The sequence below is a fragment of the Pelophylax lessonae genome, assembly GCF_965119305.1.
Source record: "Pelophylax lessonae genome assembly, chromosome: 4".
NCBI classification, from domain to species: domain Eukaryota; kingdom Metazoa; phylum Chordata; class Amphibia; order Anura; family Ranidae; genus Pelophylax; species Pelophylax lessonae.
Window position 1 is genome coordinate 613,084,154 of NC_138771.1, and position 22,456 is coordinate 613,106,609.

General features: G+C 42.7%; 1 protein-coding gene across 1 annotated transcript in view; it reads left to right on the forward strand.

Annotated features, from left to right (window-relative positions):
* Positions 1–22,456, forward strand: part of LOC309553571 (A.superbus venom factor 1-like) — a 476,096-nt gene that overhangs the window by 376,908 nt on the left and 76,732 nt on the right. Inside the window, exon 30 of the mRNA XM_082254843.1 lies at positions 19,351–19,509. Coding sequence (XP_082110969.1) covers positions 19,351–19,509 — 159 coding nt within the window. The remainder of the gene's footprint in view (positions 1–19,350; positions 19,510–22,456) is intronic.

Consider the following 22,456-nt stretch of genomic DNA (forward strand, 5'->3'; position numbering starts at 1 on the left):
TTGTTTGTACCCCTAAAAGGCTAGATGAGGAGTAGGGGGAGTATGGAACAGGCAGCACCCTCAAACCTTCAGAAGTATGAGATGAACCCCAACAACTTGGAAAGGTGGATCTCTCTCACACGTACCAACACAGACTATCCCCCAATTTAACTGATCCCCAAAGGTTTTTGATTAAATAGCGGAATAGAAAATATGATCCAAAAAAAGTGTATGTATATCACACGTACACAACCACACTAGGCCCCAATTACTATTGTTTGTACCCCTAAAAGGCTAGATGAGGAGTAGGGGGGGTATGGAACAGGCAGCACCCTCAAACCTTCAGAAGTATGAGATGAACCCCAACAACTTGGAAAGGTGGATCTCTCTCACACGTACCAACACAGACTATCCCCCAATTTAACTGATCCCCAAAGGTTTTTGATTAAATAGCGGAATAGAAAATATGATCCAAAAAAAGTGTATGTATATCACACGTACACAACCACACTGGGCCCCAATTACTATTGTTTGTACCCCTAAAAGGCTAGATGAGGAGTAGGGGGAGTATGGAACAGGCAGCACCCTCAAACCTTCAGAAGTATGAGATGAACCCCAACAACTTGGAAAGGTGGATCTCTCTCACACGTACCAACACAGACTATCCCCCAATTTAACTGATCCCCAAAGGTTTTTGATTAAATAGCGGAATAGAAAATATGATCCAAAAAAAGTGTATGTATATCACACGTACACAACCACACTAGGCCCCAATTACTATTGTTTGTACCCCTAAAAGGCTAGATGAGGAGTAGGGGGAGTATGGAACAGGCAGCACCCTCAAACCTTCAGAAGTATGAGATGAACCCCAACAACTTGGAAAGGTGGATCTCTCTCACACGTACCAACACAGACTATCCCCCAATTTAACTGATCCCCAAAGGTTTTTGATTAAATAGCGGAATAGAAAATATGATCCAAAAAAAGTGTATGTATATCACACGTACACAACCACACTGGGCCCCGATTACTATTGTTTGTACCCCTAAAAGGCTAGATGAGGAGTAGGGGGAGTATGGAACAGGCAGCACCCTCAAACCTTCAGAAGTATGAGATGAACCCCAACAACTTGGAAAGGTGGATCTCTCTCACACGTACCAACACAGACTATCCCCCAATTTAACTGATCCCCAAAGGTTTTTGATTAAATAGCGGAATAGAAAATATGATCCAAAAAAAGTGTATGTATATCACACGTACACAACCACACTAGGCCCCAATTACTATTGTTTGTACCCCTAAAAGGCTAGATGAGGAGTAGGGGGGGTATGGAACAGGCAGCACCCTCAAACCTTCAGAAGTATGAGATGAACCCCAACAACTTGGAAAGGTGGATCTCTCTCACACGTACCAACACAGACTATCCCCCAATTTAACTGATCCCCAAAGGTTTTTGATTAAATAGCGGAATAGAAAATATGATCCAAAAAAAGTGTATGTATATCACACGTACACAACCACACTAGGCCCCAATTACTATTGTTTGTACCCCTAAAAGGCTAGATGAGGAGTAGGGGGGGTATGGAACAGGCAGCACCCTCAAACCTTCAGAAGTATGAGATGAACCCCAACAACTTGGAAAGGTGGATCTCTCTCACACGTACCAACACAGACTATCCCCCAATTTAACTGATCCCCAAAGGTTTTTGATTAAATAGCGGAATAGAAAATATGATCCAAAAAAAGTGTATGTATATCACACGTACACAACCACACTGGGCCCCAATTACTATTGTTTGTACCCCTAAAAGGCTAGATGAGGAGTAGGGGGAGTATGGAACAGGCAGCACCCTCAAACCTTCAGAAGTATGAGATGAACCCCAACAACTTGGAAAGGTGGATCTCTCTCACACGTACCAACACAGACTATCCCCCAATTTAACTGATCCCCAAAGGTTTTTGATTAAATAGCGGAATAGAAAATATGATCCAAAAAAAGTGTATGTATATCACACGTACACAACCACACTAGGCCCCAATTACTATTGTTTGTACCCCTAAAAGGCTAGATGAGGAGTAGGGGGAGTATGGAACAGGCAGCACCCTCAAACCTTCAGAAGTATGAGATGAACCCCAACAACTTGGAAAGGTGGATCTCTCTCACACGTACCAACACAGACTATCCCCCAATTTAACTGATCCCCAAAGGTTTTTGATTAAATAGCGGAATAGAAAATATGATCCAAAAAAAGTGTATGTATATCACACGTACACAACCACACTGGGCCCCGATTACTATTGTTTGTACCCCTAAAAGGCTAGATGAGGAGTAGGGGGAGTATGGAACAGGCAGCACCCTCAAACCTTCAGAAGTATGAGATGAACCCCAACAACTTGGAAAGGTGGATCTCTCTCACACGTACCAACACAGACTATCCCCCAATTTAACTGATCCCCAAAGGTTTTTGATTAAATAGCGGAATAGAAAATATGATCCAAAAAAAGTGTATGTATATCACACGTACACAACCACACTAGGCCCCAATTACTATTGTTTGTACCCCTAAAAGGCTAGATGAGGAGTAGGGGGAGTATGGAACAGGCAGCACCCTCAAACCTTCAGAAGTATGAGATGAACCCCAACAACTTGGAAAGGTGGATCTCTCTCACACGTACCAACACAGACTATCCCCCAATTTAACTGATCCCCAAAGGTTATTGATTAAATAGCGGAATAGAAAATATGATCCAAAAAAAGTGTATGTATATCACACGTACACAACCACACTAGGCCCCAATTACTATTGTTTGTACCCCTAAAAGGCTAGATGAGGAGTAGGGGGGGTATGGAACAGGCAGCACCCTCAAATCTTCAGAAGTATGAGATGAACCCCAAAAACTTGGAAAGGTGGATCTCTCTCACACGTACCAACACAGACTATCCCCCAATTTAACTGATCCCCAAAGGTTTTTGATTAAATAGCGGAATAGAAAATATGATCCAAAAAAAGTGTATGTATATCACACGTACACAACCACACTAGGCCCCAATTACTATTGTTTGTACCCCTAAAAGGCTAGGAGTAGGGGGTGTATGGAACAGGCAGCACCCTCAAACCTTCAGAAGTATGAGATGAACCCCAACAACTTGGAAAGGTGGATCTCTCTCACACGTACCAACACAGACTATCCCCCAATTTAACTGATCCCCAAAGGTTTTTGATTAAATAGCGGAATAGAAAATATGATCCAAAAAAAGTGTATGTATATCACACGTACACAACCACACTAGGCCCCAATTACTATTGTTTGTACCCCTAAAAGGCTAGGAGTAGGGGGAGTATGGAACAGGCAGCACCCTCAAACCTTCAGAAGTATGAGATGAACCCCAACAACTTGGAAAGGTGGATCTCTCTCACACGTACCAACACAGACTATCCCCCAATTTAACTGATCCCCAAAGGTTTTTGATTAAATAGCGGAATAGAAAATATGATCCAAAAAAAGTGTATGTATATCACACGTACACAACCACACTAGGCCCCAATTACTATTGTTTGTACCCCTAAAAGGCTAGATGAGGAGTAGGGGGAGTATGGAACAGGCAGCACCCTCAAACCTTCAGAAGTATGAGATGAACCCCAACAACTTGGAAAGGTGGATCTCTCTCACACGTACCAACACAGACTATCCCCCAATTTAACTGATCCCCAAAGGTTTTTGATTAAATAGCGGAATAGAAAATATGATCCAAAAAAAGTGTATGTATATCACACGTACACAACCACACTAGGCCCCAATTACTATTGTTTGTACCCCTAAAAGGCTAGATGAGGAGTAGGGGGGGTATGGAACAGGCAGCACCCTCAAATCTTCAGAAGTATGAGATGAACCCCAAAAACTTGGAAAGGTGGATCTCTCTCACACGTACCAACACAGACTATCCCCCAATTTAACTGATCCCCAAAGGTTTTTGATTAAATAGCGGAATAGAAAATATGATCCAAAAAAAGTGTATGTATATCACACGTACACAACCACACTAGGCCCCAATTACTATTGTTTGTACCCCTAAAAGGCTAGGAGTAGGGGGAGTATGGAACAGGCAGCACCCTCAAACCTTCAGAAGTATGAGATGAACCCCAACAACTTGGAAAGGTGGATCTCTCTCACACGTACCAACACAGACTATCCCCCAATTTAACTGATCCCCAAAGGTTTTTGATTAAATAGCGGAATAGAAAATATGATCCAAAAAAAGTGTATGTATATCACACGTACACAACCACACTAGGCCCCAATTACTATTGTTTGTACCCCTAAAAGGCTAGATGAGGAGTAGGGGGGGTATGGAACAGGCAGCACCCTCAAACCTTCAGAAGTATGAGATGAACCCCAACAACTTGGAAAGGTGGATCTCTCTCACACGTACCAACACAGACTATCCCCCAATTTAACTGATCCCCAAAGGTTTTTGATTAAATAGCGGAATAGAAAATATGATCCAAAAAAAGTGTATGTATATCACACGTACACAACCACACTAGGCCCCAATTACTATTGTTTGTACCCCTAAAAGGCTAGGAGTAGGGGGAGTATGGAACAGGCAGCACCCTCAAACCTTCAGAAGTATGAGATGAACCCCAACAACTTGGAAAGGTGGATCTCTCTCACACGTACCAACACAGACTATCCCCCAATTTAACTGATCCCCAAAGGTTTTTGATTAAATAGCGGAATAGAAAATATGATCCAAAAAAAGTGTATGTATATCACACGTACACAACCACACTAGGCCCCAATTACTATTGTTTGTACCCCTAAAAGGCTAGATGAGGAGTAGGGGGAGTATGGAACAGGCAGCACCCTCAAACCTTCAGAAGTATGAGATGAACCCCAACAACTTGGAAAGGTGGATCTCTCTCACACGTACCAACACAGACTATCCCCCAATTTAACTGATCCCCAAAGGTTTTTGATTAAATAGCGGAATAGAAAATATGATCCAAAAAAAGTGTATGTATATCACACGTACACAACCACACTAGGCCCCAATTACTATTGTTTGTACCCCTAAAAGGCTAGATGAGGAGTAGGGGGGGTATGGAACAGGCAGCACCCTCAAATCTTCAGAAGTATGAGATGAACCCCAAAAACTTGGAAAGGTGGATCTCTCTCACACGTACCAACACAGACTATCCCCCAATTTAACTGATCCCCAAAGGTTTTTGATTAAATAGCGGAATAGAAAATATGATCCAAAAAAAGTGTATGTATATCACACGTACACAACCACACTAGGCCCCAATTACTATTGTTTGTACCCCTAAAAGGCTAGGAGTAGGGGGAGTATGGAACAGGCAGCACCCTCAAACCTTCAGAAGTATGAGATGAACCCCAACAACTTGGAAAGGTGGATCTCTCTCACACGTACCAACACAGACTATCCCCCAATTTAACTGATCCCCAAAGGTTTTTGATTAAATAGCGGAATAGAAAATATGATCCAAAAAAAGTGTATGTATATCACACGTACACAACCACACTAGGCCCCAATTACTATTGTTTGTACCCCTAAAAGGCTAGGAGTAGGGGGAGTATGGAACAGGCAGCACCCTCAAACCTTCAGAAGTATGAGATGAACCCCAACAACTTGGAAAGGTGGATCTCTCTCACACGTACCAACACAGACTATCCCCCAATTTAACTGATCCCCAAAGGTTTTTGATTAAATAGCGGAATAGAAAATATGATCCAAAAAAAGTGTATGTATATCACACGTACACAACCACACTAGGCCCCAATTACTATTGTTTGTACCCCTAAAAGGCTAGATGAGGAGTAGGGGGGGTATGGAACAGGCAGCACCCTCAAATCTTCAGAAGTATGAGATGAACCCCAAAAACTTGGAAAGGTGGATCTCTCTCACACGTACCAACACAGACTATCCCCCAATTTAACTGATCCCCAAAGGTTTTTGATTAAATAGCGGAATAGAAAATATGATCCAAAAAAAGTGTATGTATATCACACGTACACAACCACACTAGGCCCCAATTACTATTGTTTGTACCCCTAAAAGGCTAGATGAGGAGTAGGGGGGGTATGGAACAGGCAGCACCCTCAAACCTTCAGAAGTATGAGATGAACCCCAACAACTTGGAAAGGTGGATCTCTCTCACACGTACCAACACAGACTATCCCCCAATTTAACTGATCCCCAAAGGTTTTTGATTAAATAGCGGAATAGAAAATATGATCCAAAAAAAGTGTATGTATATCACACGTACACAACCACACTAGGCCCCAATTACTATTGTTTGTACCCCTAAAAGGCTAGATGAGGAGTAGGGGGGGTATGGAACAGGCAGCACCCTCAAACCTTCAGAAGTATGAGATGAACCCCAACAACTTGGAAAGGTGGATCTCTCTCACACGTACCAACACAGACTATCCCCCAATTTAACTGATCCCCAAAGGTTTTTGATTAAATAGCGGAATAGAAAATATGATCCAAAAAAAGTGTATGTATATCACACGTACACAACCACACTAGGCCCCAATTACTATTGTTTGTACCCCTAAAAGGCTAGATGAGGAGTAGGGGGGGTATGGAACAGGCAGCACCCTCAAACCTTCAGAAGTATGAGATGAACCCCAACAACTTGGAAAGGTGGATCTCTCTCACACGTACCAACACAGACTATCCCCCAATTTAACTGATCCCCAAAGGTTTTTGATTAAATAGCGGAATAGAAAATATGATCCAAAAAAAGTGTATGTATATCACACGTACACAACCACACTAGGCCCCAATTACTATTGTTTGTACCCCTAAAAGGCTAGATGAGGAGTAGGGGGGGTATGGAACAGGCAGCACCCTCAAACCTTCAGAAGTATGAGATGAACCCCAACAACTTGGAAAGGTGGATCTCTCTCACACGTACCAACACAGACTATCCCCCAATTTAACTGATCCCCAAAGGTTTTTGATTAAATAGCGGAATAGAAAATATGATCCAAAAAAAGTGTATGTATATCACACGTACACAACCACACTAGGCCCCAATTACTATTGTTTGTACCCCTAAAAGGCTAGATGAGGAGTAGGGGGGGTATGGAACAGGCAGCACCCTCAAACCTTCAGAAGTATGAGATGAACCCCAACAACTTGGAAAGGTGGATCTCTCTCACACGTACCAACACAGACTATCCCCCAATTTAACTGATCCCCAAAGGTTTTTGATTAAATAGCGGAATAGAAAATATGATCCAAAAAAAGTGTATGTATATCACACGTACACAACCACACTAGGCCCCAATTACTATTGTTTGTACCCCTAAAAGGCTAGATGAGGAGTAGGGGGGATATGGAACAGGCAGCACCCTCAAACCTTCAGAAGTATGAGATGAACCCCAACAACTTGGAAAGGTGGATCTCTCTCACACGTACCAACACAGACTATCCCCCAATTTAACTGATCCCCAAAGGTTTTTGATTAAATAGCGGAATAGAAAATATGATCCAAAAAAAGTGTATGTATATCACACGTACACAACCACACTAGGCCCCAATTACTATTGTTTGTACCCCTAAAAGGCTAGATGAGGAGTAGGGGGTGTATGGAACAGGCAGCACCCTCAAACCTTCAGAAGTATGAGATGAACCCCAACAACTTGGAAAGGTGGATCTCTCTCACACGTACCAACACAGACTATCCCCCAATTTAACTGATCCCCAAAGGTTTTTGATTAAATAGCGGAATAGAAAATATGATCCAAAAAAAGTGTATGTATATCACACGTACACAACCACACTAGGCCCCAATTACTATTGTTTGTACCCCTAAAAGGCTAGATGAGGAGTAGGGGGGGTATGGAACAGGCAGCACCCTCAAACCTTCAGAAGTATGAGATGAACCCCAACAACTTGGAAAGGTGGATCTCTCTCACACGTACCAACACAGACTATCCCCCAATTTAACTGATCCCCAAAGGTTTTTGATTAAATAGCGGAATAGAAAATATGATCCAAAAAAAGTGTATGTATATCACACGTACACAACCACACTAGGCCCCAATTACTATTGTTTGTACCCCTAAAAGGCTAGATGAGGAGTAGGGGGGGTATGGAACAGGCAGCACCCTCAAACCTTCAGAAGTATGAGATGAACCCCAACAACTTGGAAAGGTGGATCTCTCTCACACGTACCAACACAGACTATCCCCCAATTTAACTGATCCCCAAAGGTTTTTGATTAAATAGCGGAATAGAAAATATGATCCAAAAAAAGTGTATGTATATCACACGTACACAACCACACTAGGCCCCAATTACTATTGTTTGTACCCCTAAAAGGCTAGATGAGGAGTAGGGGGGGTATGGAACAGGCAGCACCCTCAAACCTTCAGAAGTATGAGATGAACCCCAACAACTTGGAAAGGTGGATCTCTCTCACACGTACCAACACAGACTATCCCCCAATTTAACTGATCCCCAAAGGTTTTTGATTAAATAGCGGAATAGAAAATATGATCCAAAAAAAGTGTATGTATATCACACGTACACAACCACACTAGGCCCCAATTACTATTGTTTGTACCCCTAAAAGGCTAGATGAGGAGTAGGGGGGGTATGGAACAGGCAGCACCCTCAAACCTTCAGAAGTATGAGATGAACCCCAACAACTTGGAAAGGTGGATCTCTCTCACACGTACCAACACAGACTATCCCCCAATTTAACTGATCCCCAAAGGTTTTTGATTAAATAGCGGAATAGAAAATATGATCCAAAAAAAGTGTATGTATATCACACGTACACAACCACACTAGGCCCCAATTACTATTGTTTGTACCCCTAAAAGGCTAGGAGTAGGGGGAGTATGGAACAGGCAGCACCCTCAAACCTTCAGAAGTATGAGATGAACCCCAACAACTTGGAAAGGTGAATCTCTCTCACACGTACCAACACAGACTATCCCCCAATTTAACTGATCCCCAAAGGTTTTTGATTAAATAGCGGAATAGAAAATATGATCCAAAAAAAGTGTATGTATATCACACGTACACAACCACACTAGGCCCCAATTACTATTGTTTGTACCCCTAAAAGGCTAGATGAGGAGTAGGGGGAGTATGGAACAGGCAGCACCCTCAAATCTTCAGAAGTATGAGATTGTGTTCACTGTACCCCACAAAGATTGAGTTCACTGCACCCCACAATGATTGTGTTCACTGCACCCCACAAAGATTGTGTTCACTGCACCTCACAAAGATTGTGTTCACTGTACCCCCCAAAGATTGTGTTCACTGCACCCCACAAAGATTCTGTTCACTGTACCCCACAAAGATTGTGTTCACTGCACCCTAAAAGGATGTTGTTCACTGCACCCCACAAAGATTGTGTTCACTGCACCCTAAAAGGATGTTGTTCACTGCACCCCAAAAAGATTGTGTTCACTGTACCCCCCCAAAGATTGTGTTCACTGCACCCCACAAAGATTGTGTTCACTGCACCCCAAAAAGATTGTGTTCACTGTACCCCCCAAAGATTGTGTTCACTGCACCCCAAAAAGATTGTGTTCACTGTACCCCCCAAAGATTGTGTTCACTGCACCCCACAAAGATTCTGTTCACTGTACCCCACAAAGATTGTGTTCACTGCACCCCAAAAAGATTGTGTTCACTGTACCCCCCCAAAGATTGTGTTCACTGCACCCCACAAAGATTCTGTTCACTGCACCCCACAAAGGATTTTGTTCACTGCACCCCAAAAAGATTGTGTTCACTGCACCCCAAAAAGGATTTTGATCACTGCACCCCAAAAAGGATGTTGTTCACTGCACCCCAAAAATGATTTTGTTCACTCCACCCCAAAAAGATTGTGTTCACTGCACCCCACAAAGATTGTGTTCACTGCACCCCAAAAAGATTGTGTTCACTGTACCCCCCAAAGATTGTGTTCACTGCACCCCACAAAGATTCTGTTCACTGTACCCCACAAAGATTGTGTTCACTGCACCCCAAAAAGATTGTGTTCACTGCACCCCAAAAAGGATGTTGTTCACTGCACCCCAAAAAGGATGTTGTTCACTCCACCCCAAAAAGATTGTGTTCACTGCACCCCACAAAGATTGTGTTCACTGCACCCCAAAAAGATTGTGTTCACTGCACCCCAAAAATGATTTTGTTCACTGCACCCCAAAAAGGATTTTGTTCACTGCACCCCAAAAAGGATGTTGTTCACTCCACCCCAAAAAGATTGTGTTCACTGCACCCCAAAAAGATTGTGTTCACTGCACCCCACAAAGGATTTTGTTCACTGCACCCCAAAAAGATTGTGTTCACTGCACCCCAAAAAGGATGTTGTTCACTGCACCCCAAAAAGGATTTTGTTCACTGCACCCCAAAAAGATTGTGTTCACTGCACCCCACAAAGGATTTTGTTCACTGCACCCCACAAAGATTGTGTTCACTGCACACCAAAAAGGATTGTGTTCACTGCACCCCAAAAAGATTTTGTTCACTGCACCCCACAAAGATTGTGTTCACTGCACACCAAAAAGGATTGTGTTCACTGCACCCCAAAAAGATTTTGTTCACTGCACCCCAAAAAGATTGTGTTCACTGCAGCCCAAAAAGATTGTGTTCACTGCAGCCCAAAAAGATTGTGTTCACTGCAGCCCAAAAAGATTGTGTTCACTGCAGCCCAAAAAGATTGTGTTCACTGCAGCCCAAAAAGATTGTGTTCACTGCAGCTCACACACAGAAAAATGGATGTGGATCACTGACACCTGCCTATCTCCAATCCCACACCACACAGCAATATCGATTGTAGTTTGTAGAACACAGTTTCCCTAAAATTCAGCAGACTCTGTCCCTAACAGGATTGAGAAGAGATCGTAGATCAGGATTGAGTGCAGATTCACCCCACCCCCCACACAGCAATATCGATTGTAGTTTGTAGAAGACACTGACCCTATAATTCAGCAGACTCTATCCCTAAAATGCCTACAACTCGCCCTGCCTAAACACTCCGACCTGTCCCTCAATTCTATCCGGACACAAATGGTTTTTTCCTGCCTATCTTTCCCTAATCAGCAGCCAGCACATTGATGTGTGCTCTGTCCCTTAGCTAAGCAGCAGAATGACGCTGCTGCGGCGGCTGCCTCGAACTTATAAAGACTTGGTCACATGCTTCAGACGGCCAATCACAGCTACTAAGACATTTGCAGGCATGGCTGGGATGGCTTAAGGCACACCAGTTAAACGATTGTTGATTGGCTGTTGAAAGCCCGCCATGAAAAGAGCGCCAAAGCATGCAAAACCCGGAAATAAAACGACCGAACACGGATTTTTACCCGAACATACAGTAAAGTGTCCGTGTCCGTGTTCGGGTACAAAAAATCCAATTATTCGGTACGAACACGAATAATACAGTCCGTGTTCGCTCAACACTAGTTCTTATGCTCTTACAAAATAATTAGAGCCCAACTCATCTTTCAGGTAAAATCAAATAAATTCATTCCAGGAGCATCAAACCAAAAAAAGGTGCAAATTCTTACAGTTCATTTTCTTTAGAAAGCAGCCACAGTCTGTTTAGTTCCCTTTCCCCTGCCAGCACGCTGTAGAGGAGGACATTTTGCAGAGGTCCAACATTCACTCTGCTGAGGCAAAACTAGAGCACTGCAATCAACAAAACCCATGCTCCCTGCTGATTGGAAATCTTTAGCTCATAAGTGTCAGACCTCGGCAGAGGGACCACTGCTTCCACACAGAGAATAAGGATCCTCCTGTATAGAAAACTTTGGCCTCTTTCTTTTTACTGTTTGTGTCCTAGAAAGGGAAACAAAATAAAAGAGGCTTTAACCATTCCCTATTGAATAAAAAGAGATGCACTTTATTCTACAGAATTTGGAGCTCCTGGCTCAATCATCCTAAATGCTTACCTGTCGCCTGAACTGTCGCTCCTCTAATGTACTTTAACCAAGGGTAGGGGGAAGGTGGAACCTCGGGAAATCTACTCATGACCACCATGTGGGGTCTGAGGATGTGGCATATATAATGTGAAATATAACACCTCTAACCCGGCAGTGTACAACCTGTGAGCCAAGCAACTGAACAAACATAAAAAAAACAAAAGAAAGAAATTGCAAAAATGGCTCCAACGGGGGTGAGGTGTATAAAAACAAGGTACTTTATTGAGATAATTGCAAAAAAATAAATTAAATAAGAATCAACAACATCAAGAACGTGAGAAAATGAAAAAATTGAAAAGGAGGGGGTAACCCGCTGACATGAGGATAAAAACATCAACAAGGGGTCCTGTCTCATGAAAAGCCACTGCTGCGATGATCTCAGACTCCACACACCACCCCGTCTTATGCACTTCAAAAAATTGCTGACCCCAGGGGGATCAATGGAGGGGGCAAGGGGGACACCCCATGAGTGACTGGATACCAGGGGGGTGAGGGGAAAGACTCCGAAGGTGCAACAGTCCCAGGAAGGGGCAGTACTCGTGAACGGATGGAATAATATGGATAACTCAGTCCATAAGTTGCAGGAATCTCCACCAATAGCTGCTGAGTTTGAGATTCTCACACCCGTAGTTGATGTCTATAACAGTTAACAGCTCCACCACAGGTCACTCTGGCAAGCGGACTTATAATTTGATTGATGGCATCAATGTCTGTGTAGAGTCCTGTAAGGATGGATTAGCGAGGACACGGCAGACAGCAACATGGAAATGGCACAGACAGTACGGTTAAGCAGACTGACAGGAAGCAATAAGCAGCAATGAGGTGTGGATGGTCTGATAGGGGTTAAAATCTCAGAGTCCAGATACCTATGTGGTCAGTGTCCCTGGGTGGTATGTCATCACCTCTATCTCTGGGTACAACAGTCTGGAGTGGATCACCACATTTCACAGGTAGACTCAATAGATATATATCAGACCTCCAGGTAGATGCCGCTGAACGTCTTGTAAATTATGTTTGCAGCGTCAGTGTCAGCAAGACAAACACATAAGCAGTCGTCCCGTCACATTAAGCAGCCATGTACTGACCGTGAAAGTCCAGTGAATCCGTGTGTTATGCACCAGGGTAAAGCAGCCCGAGAGCAGTCCCGTAGCAGTTCGGCTGTGGTGCTGGGTGTCCGAGTCTTGCTATGAAGGTATGAAGGTATGCCAAGGTGTCCGCCAGAGGATGCAGGAGCTTCCTGTTCACCAACGGGGGTTTGGCGCCAAGCAGCAGGTAGGCGTGGAAGCAGTCAGTGTGACGAGCAGGGTGGAGGGTGGAGTCCGCAGCGTAGCAGCGTGTGACGTTGACGCGTTTCGCGTGACGCAGCACGCTTCTTCAGGACGTAACTGGCGTCAGTCACGTCAGTCTTTTAATACCGGAAGCTCAAAAGCCATTGGTTAGAGGCAATTTGGCTCCCTGCTGACGTGTTATCATGCTACAGGCGACACCTAGTGGATATGGGAGGGCAGCCCTAAGAAAAAGCACAAATTAATTAATTCAAAGAAACATAGCAAGGCTAAATCACTTATATACAGTTATGGCCATAGAGAACACAGCATCCCAGACATAAAAAGCCAGGTCTAAAGAGGGCAATTCTCTCTAGAAAAATGGCAAATGTGTTGGGGAAACAAAGAAGAGGCATAGAAAGCACATTAAGATAGAACAGGGATAACAGGCACAGATCACCCTACAATGAAATTTAAGCCATAAACGATGATCAGGGATAATTGATGAGGTCCTAGTAATTATAGCACACCTAGATAGGGGAATTGACAATACAAAACCCAATGGTTGTTATGGGTGTAAAACATGTATAAAAAATAGACCCTAGGATGTACCTCCCATAGTGCCAATCAATGAAGATCGCTAAAAGGCTACATTCAGTGTTAAGGCCTTTGGGGGCAAGGGTACCAAGACGGAAAATCCAGGCTTTCTCCCTTTGAAGGAGGATTTTGTCATAATCGCCACGCCTGGGCGGGAGATCAAGAGCAAAAAAGCCCTTTACTTTAAGGCCTTTAGGGTCCCCGTTATGGTGCTCTGCAAAATGGAGCGCAAGAGGGGTATCCTCCTTCAGTCTAATGCTCTTGAGATGTTCAATAATTCTCACGCGAAGCTGCCGCTTCGTTTTGCCCACATAGAATTTTTTGCAGGGGCACTGAATAGAGTAAAGGACTCTACTCGTCCCACAATTTATGAACCGCTGGATGAGGAAAGTTCTGGTACCTTCTGAATTCGTAAAGATGTTAGTCTTTTCCACAAACCCGCAGATGCCGCAGTGGCCGCAAGGAAACATCCCCTTAAGTGGGGGAAGGTCAGTCAACCAGGAATGTTTCGTTTTCTTTTGGAATTCTGAGTGAACCAGGTAGTCACCCAGGTTACTCGCTCGTTTGGCTACCATCAGCGGCCTAGGTCCTACGATCTCGCCTATTTTGCCCGCCCTACGCAAGATATGCCAGTGGCTTTCTAAGATGTTTTTTACCTCATTCCATTGGCCGCCAAATTTGGTAATCAGTCTTGGATGGTTGTCCGATTTAGATTGTTGTCTATGTGTGGAATTTAAGATTTCTTGGCGCTTGCGTTTACCAGCAAGTTTTTTGCGCGTCTGAGAATTCTGTGGGAGTAACCTCTTTCACGAAATCTAGAGTACAATTTGGCCGCCTCCTGGTGGTATTCGGCTGGATCAGAACAATTACGTCTGACTCTGATGAACTGCCCTACCGGTATGCCACGTATCAGGGACTTAGGGTGGTGACTATCTGCACGCAATAAAGTATTTGCGGCAGTCTCCTTTCTATAAGTAGAGGTCAAAAGGCGGCCATGGTCTATCCTAATTTTAAGGTCCAGGAAGGGGATTTCAAGGGGATCCGCCGTATAGGTAAGTCTGATGTTCCTAGGGTTGGAATTGAGTTCAACAATGAACTCATCCAGCTCACCCCTAGATCCTGTCCATAAAACCAATATGTCATCAATGTACCTCAGCCATGTTTTGGCATGGCTGAGGTACATTAAGGAAGCATATACGGTTTCCTCCTCCCATAGGCCTAAATGGAGGCAGGCATAGGATGGTGCCCATGGGGCTCCCATCGCTGTCCCTCGTATTTGCTGAAAATTGCTACCCAGAAATTGGAAGAAGTTGTTAGTTAATGCAAAATCAAGGATTTCAATCAGGAATTCGTTTTGGGCCCCAAATTGGTAGTATTTTTTCTCAAGGAAATGATGAACGGCCAGAATTCCCCATTCATTCGGGATAGAGGTATACAATGATTCAACGTCTAGCCCGACTAGGATAGCATCATCAGGAACCTCAATGTCGCAAATTTTCTGCAAGACATCACCGGTGTCCCTGACGTACGAGGGCAAGTCAATCACCAAGTCCTTAATAAATGAGTCGAGATATCTACCGATCTTCTCAAGGGGCCCTCCCACTGCCGAGACAATCGGGCGGCCCGGGGGATTATAGAAATCCTTATGAAGTTTCGGGAGGATATAAAAAGTCGGTAGATTGTAGTTGGGAGTTTCAAGATAAGCCTTCTCAGACTTGGTGATTAAGTTGGCCTCGTACGCCAGGGACAGCATGATGCGAATCTCAGTAGCCAACTGTGGAAAGGGATTAAAGTCTAACCTTTTGTAGGTGCTGCTGTCCGAGAGTAGCCGAGAGACCTCAGCCTCGTAGCCAGTCTCGGACAGGAGCACCACATTACCACCCTTATCACTCTTCTTTATGACAATTCCCTCTGCTTTCCTGAGATCTTCCAGGGCTAATCTTTCCTCAGGAGAAAGATTGTCTAGGGCTGGAAGACTCCAGTCTACCTTGGTTAAGTCTTCTTCCACTAGCATAAGGAAGGTGCTAAGCCATTTATTAGTAGTAAACTTGGGCATGATGGTAGACCTAATTAGTAACTTACAATTCCTACGGGAGGGACCAGAAGTCAATTCCTCATCCAGCGGGCCATCAACATTCTCATTGAGCAGGGACTCGAGGATCTCCAAGGCCTCTTCATCGCAAGGATCAAGTGGCCTGTGGGCATCAGTCGCTTGATCATGGTCCTGGGAGAACAATGAGGAGAGATAGACTTTTCTAAGAAATAAACAGATATCTTTATATACATCAAAATGGTCCATCTTTGAGGTGGGGGAGAAAGATAGACCTTTTTGTAGGAGCGAGACGTGTGAATCACCCAGCGGAAAATTGGATAGATTAACAACTTTGCAGTCTTTTTGGGCAGGGCCCTCTACTGACAAAACCTGGTCAGAAACAGGGGCAATTACCTTTAGTTTCTTTTGGTCCGTGCCCTGGTTTCCCCGCTGTGATCCCCCTTCTACGCTTCCTCCTCCTTTTACGCCCTTTTTTGGGGGAAGATTGTTTGTTTTAAATATCCCTCTTGGTGGAGGTGGTGAGTCGTCTTCTTCCAAGGTCCCCTGCCCTAAAAAATGGACAGACCTATCCTCCTCATCATCACTACCAGAAAAACCTGACCTTGTGTTAGATCTACTTCTATTGGCGTTCCTCCTATGTCTAGAGCGACTTCTTCTGTTTCGCCCACTAAGGTCAAAAATCTCGCCCTTAGCCCAATCCGTTAAGTCCCTTTGGAATTTGGATTGCTTTGTGTTTCGAAGATTTTTCTGAGATTTATCAATCTCTTTTTTAAGTTGGTCATTGAATTTATCAAACTCATCTAAATTTTTAAGATGTTCCAATTTCTCTTTTGTTTCACTTATTTCATCCTCCAGATCTTTAAGTTGGAGTTTTTCCTCTTCAACGATGAGTTTCATAATCTCAATGCCATGGGAGATACATTGGGCCCTCCATTTCTCTAGAAACTTATCGGTATGCAAGTGCACAGCTGGGATGACTCTCTCCCTAAGGCCTCTAGGAATAATTCCCTGACTAATATAGGATTCCAATGATAGGATATCCCACTTCCTGTTAAGTGAACGCAAGGTTAACCGTTTGTGTTCTCTAAACAGGGACTTCAGGGCATCATCGGGGTTCCCATCTGTGCTAGTTTCCCTATTAAATACTGACCTAATCTCTTCATCAAGAGAGTCTCCCAACACAAATGCCATATTGAATGTCCACTGGGCAGTAATCGTCTGAGATGCTGAGAAAAGAAAGGGGATCAAAACATATAAGGCCAAAAAACTGAAACCTCCCAAAAAAACCCACTACAGATGATCCATCCACATGTCAGCGGGAAGAGAATTTTGGCTAGTAAACAAATACAAAATTGATGTTGTTGTAATTCAGTGAAAAAAACCCAAGTAAATGGGATATGTCACCCCGAGGTCCAATGGAGAAATGATTCATATAGGAATCAGCAGCAGCAAGATACTTTTACCAAGGGTAGGGGGAAGGTGGAACCTCGGGAAATCTACTCATGACCACCATGTGGGGTCTGAGGATGTGGCATATATAATGTGAAATATAACACCTCTAACCCGGCGGTGTACAACCTGTGAGCCAAGCAACTGAACAAACATCAAAAAAACAAAAGAAAGAAATTGCAAAAATGGCTCCAACGGGGGTGAGGTGTATAAAAACAAGGTACTTTATTTTCTTTAGAAAGCAGCCACAGTCTGTTTAGTTCCCTTTCCCCTGCCAGCACGCTGTAGAGGAGGACATTTTGCAGAGGTCCAACATTCACTCTGCTGAGGCAAAACTAGAGCACTGCAATCAACAAAACCCATGCTCCCTGCTGATTGGAAATCTTTAGCTCATAAGTGTCAGACCTCTGCAGAGGGACCACTGCTTCCACACAGAGAATAAGGATCCTTCTGTATAGAAAACGTTGGCCTCTTTCTTTTTACTGTTTGTGTCCTAGAAAGGGAAACAAAATAAAAGAGGCTTTAACAATTCCCTATTGAATAAAAAGAGATGCACTTTATTCTACAGAATTTGGAGCTCCTGGCTCAAGCATCCTAAATGCTTACCTGTCGCTTGAACTGTCGCTCCTCTAATGTAGTCCAACTTTCACCTATCATCTAAAAACCCAACAAGACCACCTTTCTTTAACTTCTATCTACTTTCAATCATTTTTTATTGGTTTCAAAGGATAACAAACAAGTACACATGTCAAAATACTTATAAGTAATTGGCCAAGGTAATAGAGTATAACAGTGCCCAAGCTCAGTCATATATAAAGGCATGTTCATGCATAAGCCCATGAGCAATATAAAGGCAGGAATGGACCCAGTGGTGGAAAAAAAGGATCGATTTTTTTTTTAACTATCTAAACTACAGTGTCTTTATTTTGTTAGTGACTCTAGCTTTTTTCAGTCAAGGCACCCTTTAAAATTATGGAAAGTCTGGAGGCACATCCGAAATAATAGACAGTCTTGAGGCACCCCGTTATAAAATGTAAAAACTATTCTAATAGTTTTACGTAATACAGCAACATCTATACACATGGGACAGCCAACATTAGAAGGGATTTATTCTTCCAAAGCAAATACAGTTTTGCAAACTGATACTGACTAGTATTCCAGTGTGTCTCTTCTCCCTCGGTTTTTCTCCATCACTTAGCTAATGAGACCCCAAAGCTGATGGAGAGAGGAAAGGGAAGGTAGAACAAAAGATAATATGCAGGCAACTGACATCCTCCTTATCAAATGATGATGTCATTGGTTGTTAGGAGGTTAGCACCTAGAAGGTTGCAATGGTGCATAATGAAACTAAAAAGGCAGGTTTCATCCACCCACCAGCTTGTATACAATTTTGGGGCAATTTTTAGACATTTTGCCAAGGCACCCCTGAAGAAACCTCAAGGCACCCCAGGATGCCTGAACACCCTGGTTGAAAAAGGCTGATATAGACAATGCCGTCTCACATTACTTTACTTTCACATTACTTTATTTACACCTTCCATTGTTAGCAAAATGTTTACTATACTCGCTAAGTTTGAAACAGTTGGTAGTTTATTATAAGTCAACCATGCCTTTCCCTAATGTCTACTCATATATTGTTTGTTTTACCTATAAACCACATGAAAATTGAATAAAACTTCAGTTTAAAAAAAAAAAAAAAAGAGATGTGATTTAATGTATATTGTCTACCACTTCTTCAACATTGTATTTTTAGGCATGGTGCCATTAAATTGATGGGAAGTACAACAGTTTGGGGACCAAACAAAATAATACATCTATCAATTAAAAAGTGCAGCTACCCGATGGTGCATGCATATAGCCCAGCAACTTTCATTACCCCTTCTACATCTGGTTCCTAGGCCTTTTTTACCAACAAAACTCTTACACTTTCTGGTGGCAACAGTTCCTGTGTGTCAATTACTGTGAATCAAGCATATGTTGATTGCAATTGCTGTTTTCTAAACTTTATTTGTCTTCTTTGTCTTATAGGCCACCATCGTTATGTTCCAAGCTTTGGCTCAGTACCAGATAGATGTGCCAAATGACATCATTTTAGATATGGATGTGTCTATCCATCTTCCTGAAAGACAAAATCCCTTGAAATACCGCATTAATGTTGAAAATGCAATGCTTGCACGCTCTGCTGAGGTAAGAGTTACAGTGTTCAGAACACTAGTCTTGAATAGACCAGAACTTTCCACTTAAAGGATAAGGCAATACTGTTAGGAACATCCTTACTGTTTCAGTCAGGTGTCTTCCAATTGTCCATAAGCTGTTGTCCATTAGGCAGTTGGCAATAGCTCACTTGTTGGTCTAGCAATAGGGATAATTGAACGGTTCGACCCGAACATTGGCTGTTCGAAATTCGTCCGAATTCCGAACTTTTTGCGGTAAAAGTTCGGAATTCGGCCACCAGAACCACCCAAAATGCAATGGGACAGGAACTGGGCTTTAAAAGCCCGTGATTGGACCAGAAACGTCAGTAAAAGCCATTTGAGGGGGAAGGAGTCTGATAGGAATGTGATTGAAGTGACTACGGGGTCCAGAGGCCAATCAGTAGTGAATACGCCCCCCAGTATATAACCTAGCCCCGCCAAATCTCTAGCACTGTAATAGAGAGGCTGTGGAAGAGAGTAGAAGCATTTCTGTTACTCCTGCTGCTCCAGTGTCATTTTGCAATTATTAGTGTGAGGAAAGGGATATGCAGTGTAGTTAGGGTACTATATACCACTATAGTTAGATTCAATAATCTAGTTTCTGTAGGGAAAGTTTTAAGTGTCAGGGTGACCGTAATGTAGTTTAGGGTGAACTGACTTTGCTATGCCAGGGTGACCGAACTCATCCATATCAGGGTGACCGTAATGTAGAGATATATATATATATATATATATGGAATCAAAAAACACAATTTTGAAGCCCTAAAACCCAATAAATGCCCCTAAAAAGTGCCTAGGGTTCTGGGTCATGCCCCAGGGACTATTAATCACACAAAGTTTTTGATAGAGAGCCAATTATTGAAAACATTTTTGAAAAAAAAAAGAGATTTTGGATTTAGTGTCTGGGGGGTCTGAAAAGTGTACCTGTGAAGTTTCAGCTCTGTAGCATGTCCAGAACCAGAAAAAAAATATAATTTTTCTTAGAATTTAAGTAGCGCAGGGATGGGGTTACGCTCCTTTCACACCTGGGCATTTTTGTTTCAGGCGTTTTTTGGGCGTCTTTGGAGGCAGGCATAACATCTGAACTTCTGTATAGGGGTATATACACACACACACACATATATATATATATATATATATATATATATATATATATATATATATATATATATATATATATATATATTATATATAGATTTCTTTGGATTTAGTGTCTGGTGGGTCTAAAAAGTGTACCTGTGAAGTTTCAGCTCTGTAGCATGTCCAGAACCAGAAAAAAAAAAGGATTATTTTTCTTAGAATTTCAGTAGCGCAGGGATGGTGTTACCCTCCTTTCACACCTCAGCGTTTTTGTTTCAGGCGTTTATTGGGCGTTTTTTGGGCGTCTTTGGAGGCAGGCATGACGTCTGAACTTCTGTATAGGGGTATATATATATATATGTATATATATATATATATATATATATATATATATATATATATATATATATATATATATATATATATATATATATATGTGTGTATGTATATATGTGTATATATATATATATATATATATATATATATATATACACATATATATATATATACCCCTATACAGAAGTTCAGACGTCATGCCTGCCTCCAAAGACGCCCAAAAAACGCCCAATAAACGCCTGAAACAAAAACGCTGAGGTGTGAAAGGAGGGTAACACCATCCCTGCGCTACTGAAATTCTAAGAAAAATAATCCTTTTTTTTCTGGTTCTGGACATGCTACAGAGCTGAAACTTCACAGGTACACTTTTTAGACCCACCAGACACTAAATCCAAAGAAATCTCATTTTTTTTTCAATAATTTTTTCAATAATTGGCTCTCTATCAAAAATGACAATTTTTAAGAACTTTTTTTTTGTGTGATTAATAGGGGCGTGACCCAGGACCCTAGGCACTTTTTAGGGGCATTTGTTGGGTTTTAGGACTTCAAAATTGTGTTTTTGATTCCATAAGTTCGGGTCCCATTGATTTTAATGAGGTTCTGGAATCCGAACCAAACTTTTCAAAAGTTCGATCATCCCTATCTAGCAATTCCTGTTAGCATCTCTATATGCTAGGTTGCCTGTGTCTAGCACTGGCCATGCACTGGTAGATTTTCAAATGAACTTTTGTACAAACATTTGTACGAAAATTAGTGTGAAAATTCTCAGTACGTTTGAGGAATTGTCAATCCATAGTACTTCATGTTTGCTAGTAATCTTCGATTTTGGAATGAATGGACTCTACCAAAGAAAAACCTACGTCGCTGGACTCCTCCCCTTCTGGGCGGCGCTCGAGCGCTGCCGGAGGCTCGCTCCCGCTGTGTTCAGTCACAGCGGGAGTCGGGCCAGGGGAGGAGCAGCGGCGATCGCCGCCGCTCTTCCCCGATCGTCGGGGAATCGAGTCTGGAGATCCCTCGCTTGTGTAAATAAAGCGGGCGGATCTCCTAAGTGACAAACAGTGACAGATTGCAGGGTTCAGCATAGCTGAACATGCGATCTGTCCCTGTGTCACTCAGTCAACTCCCCCCACACACGTTAGTAAGCACCAGGCATACATTGACCCCTCCCTCTCCAATAAAAATTAACCCCTTCCCTGTCAGTGTCATTTTTACAGTAACAGTGCATATGTATAACACTGATTACTATAGAAATGTCACTGGTACCCTCAAAAGTGTCAAAAATGTCAGTCAAGGGTCCGATCTGTCCGCCGCAATGTCGCAGACCCGCAAAAAAAATCGCAGATCGCCGCCATTACTCGTTTAAAAAAAAACACCAAAAATGACAGAAATCTTTCCCTTAGTTAGTAAACGCAATAACGTTTGCACAAACCAATCAAAATATGCATATTGTGATTTTTTTTTACCAAACATAGGTAGCAGAAAACAAATTGGCCAACAATTTAAAAAAAATTTTGATTTTTACA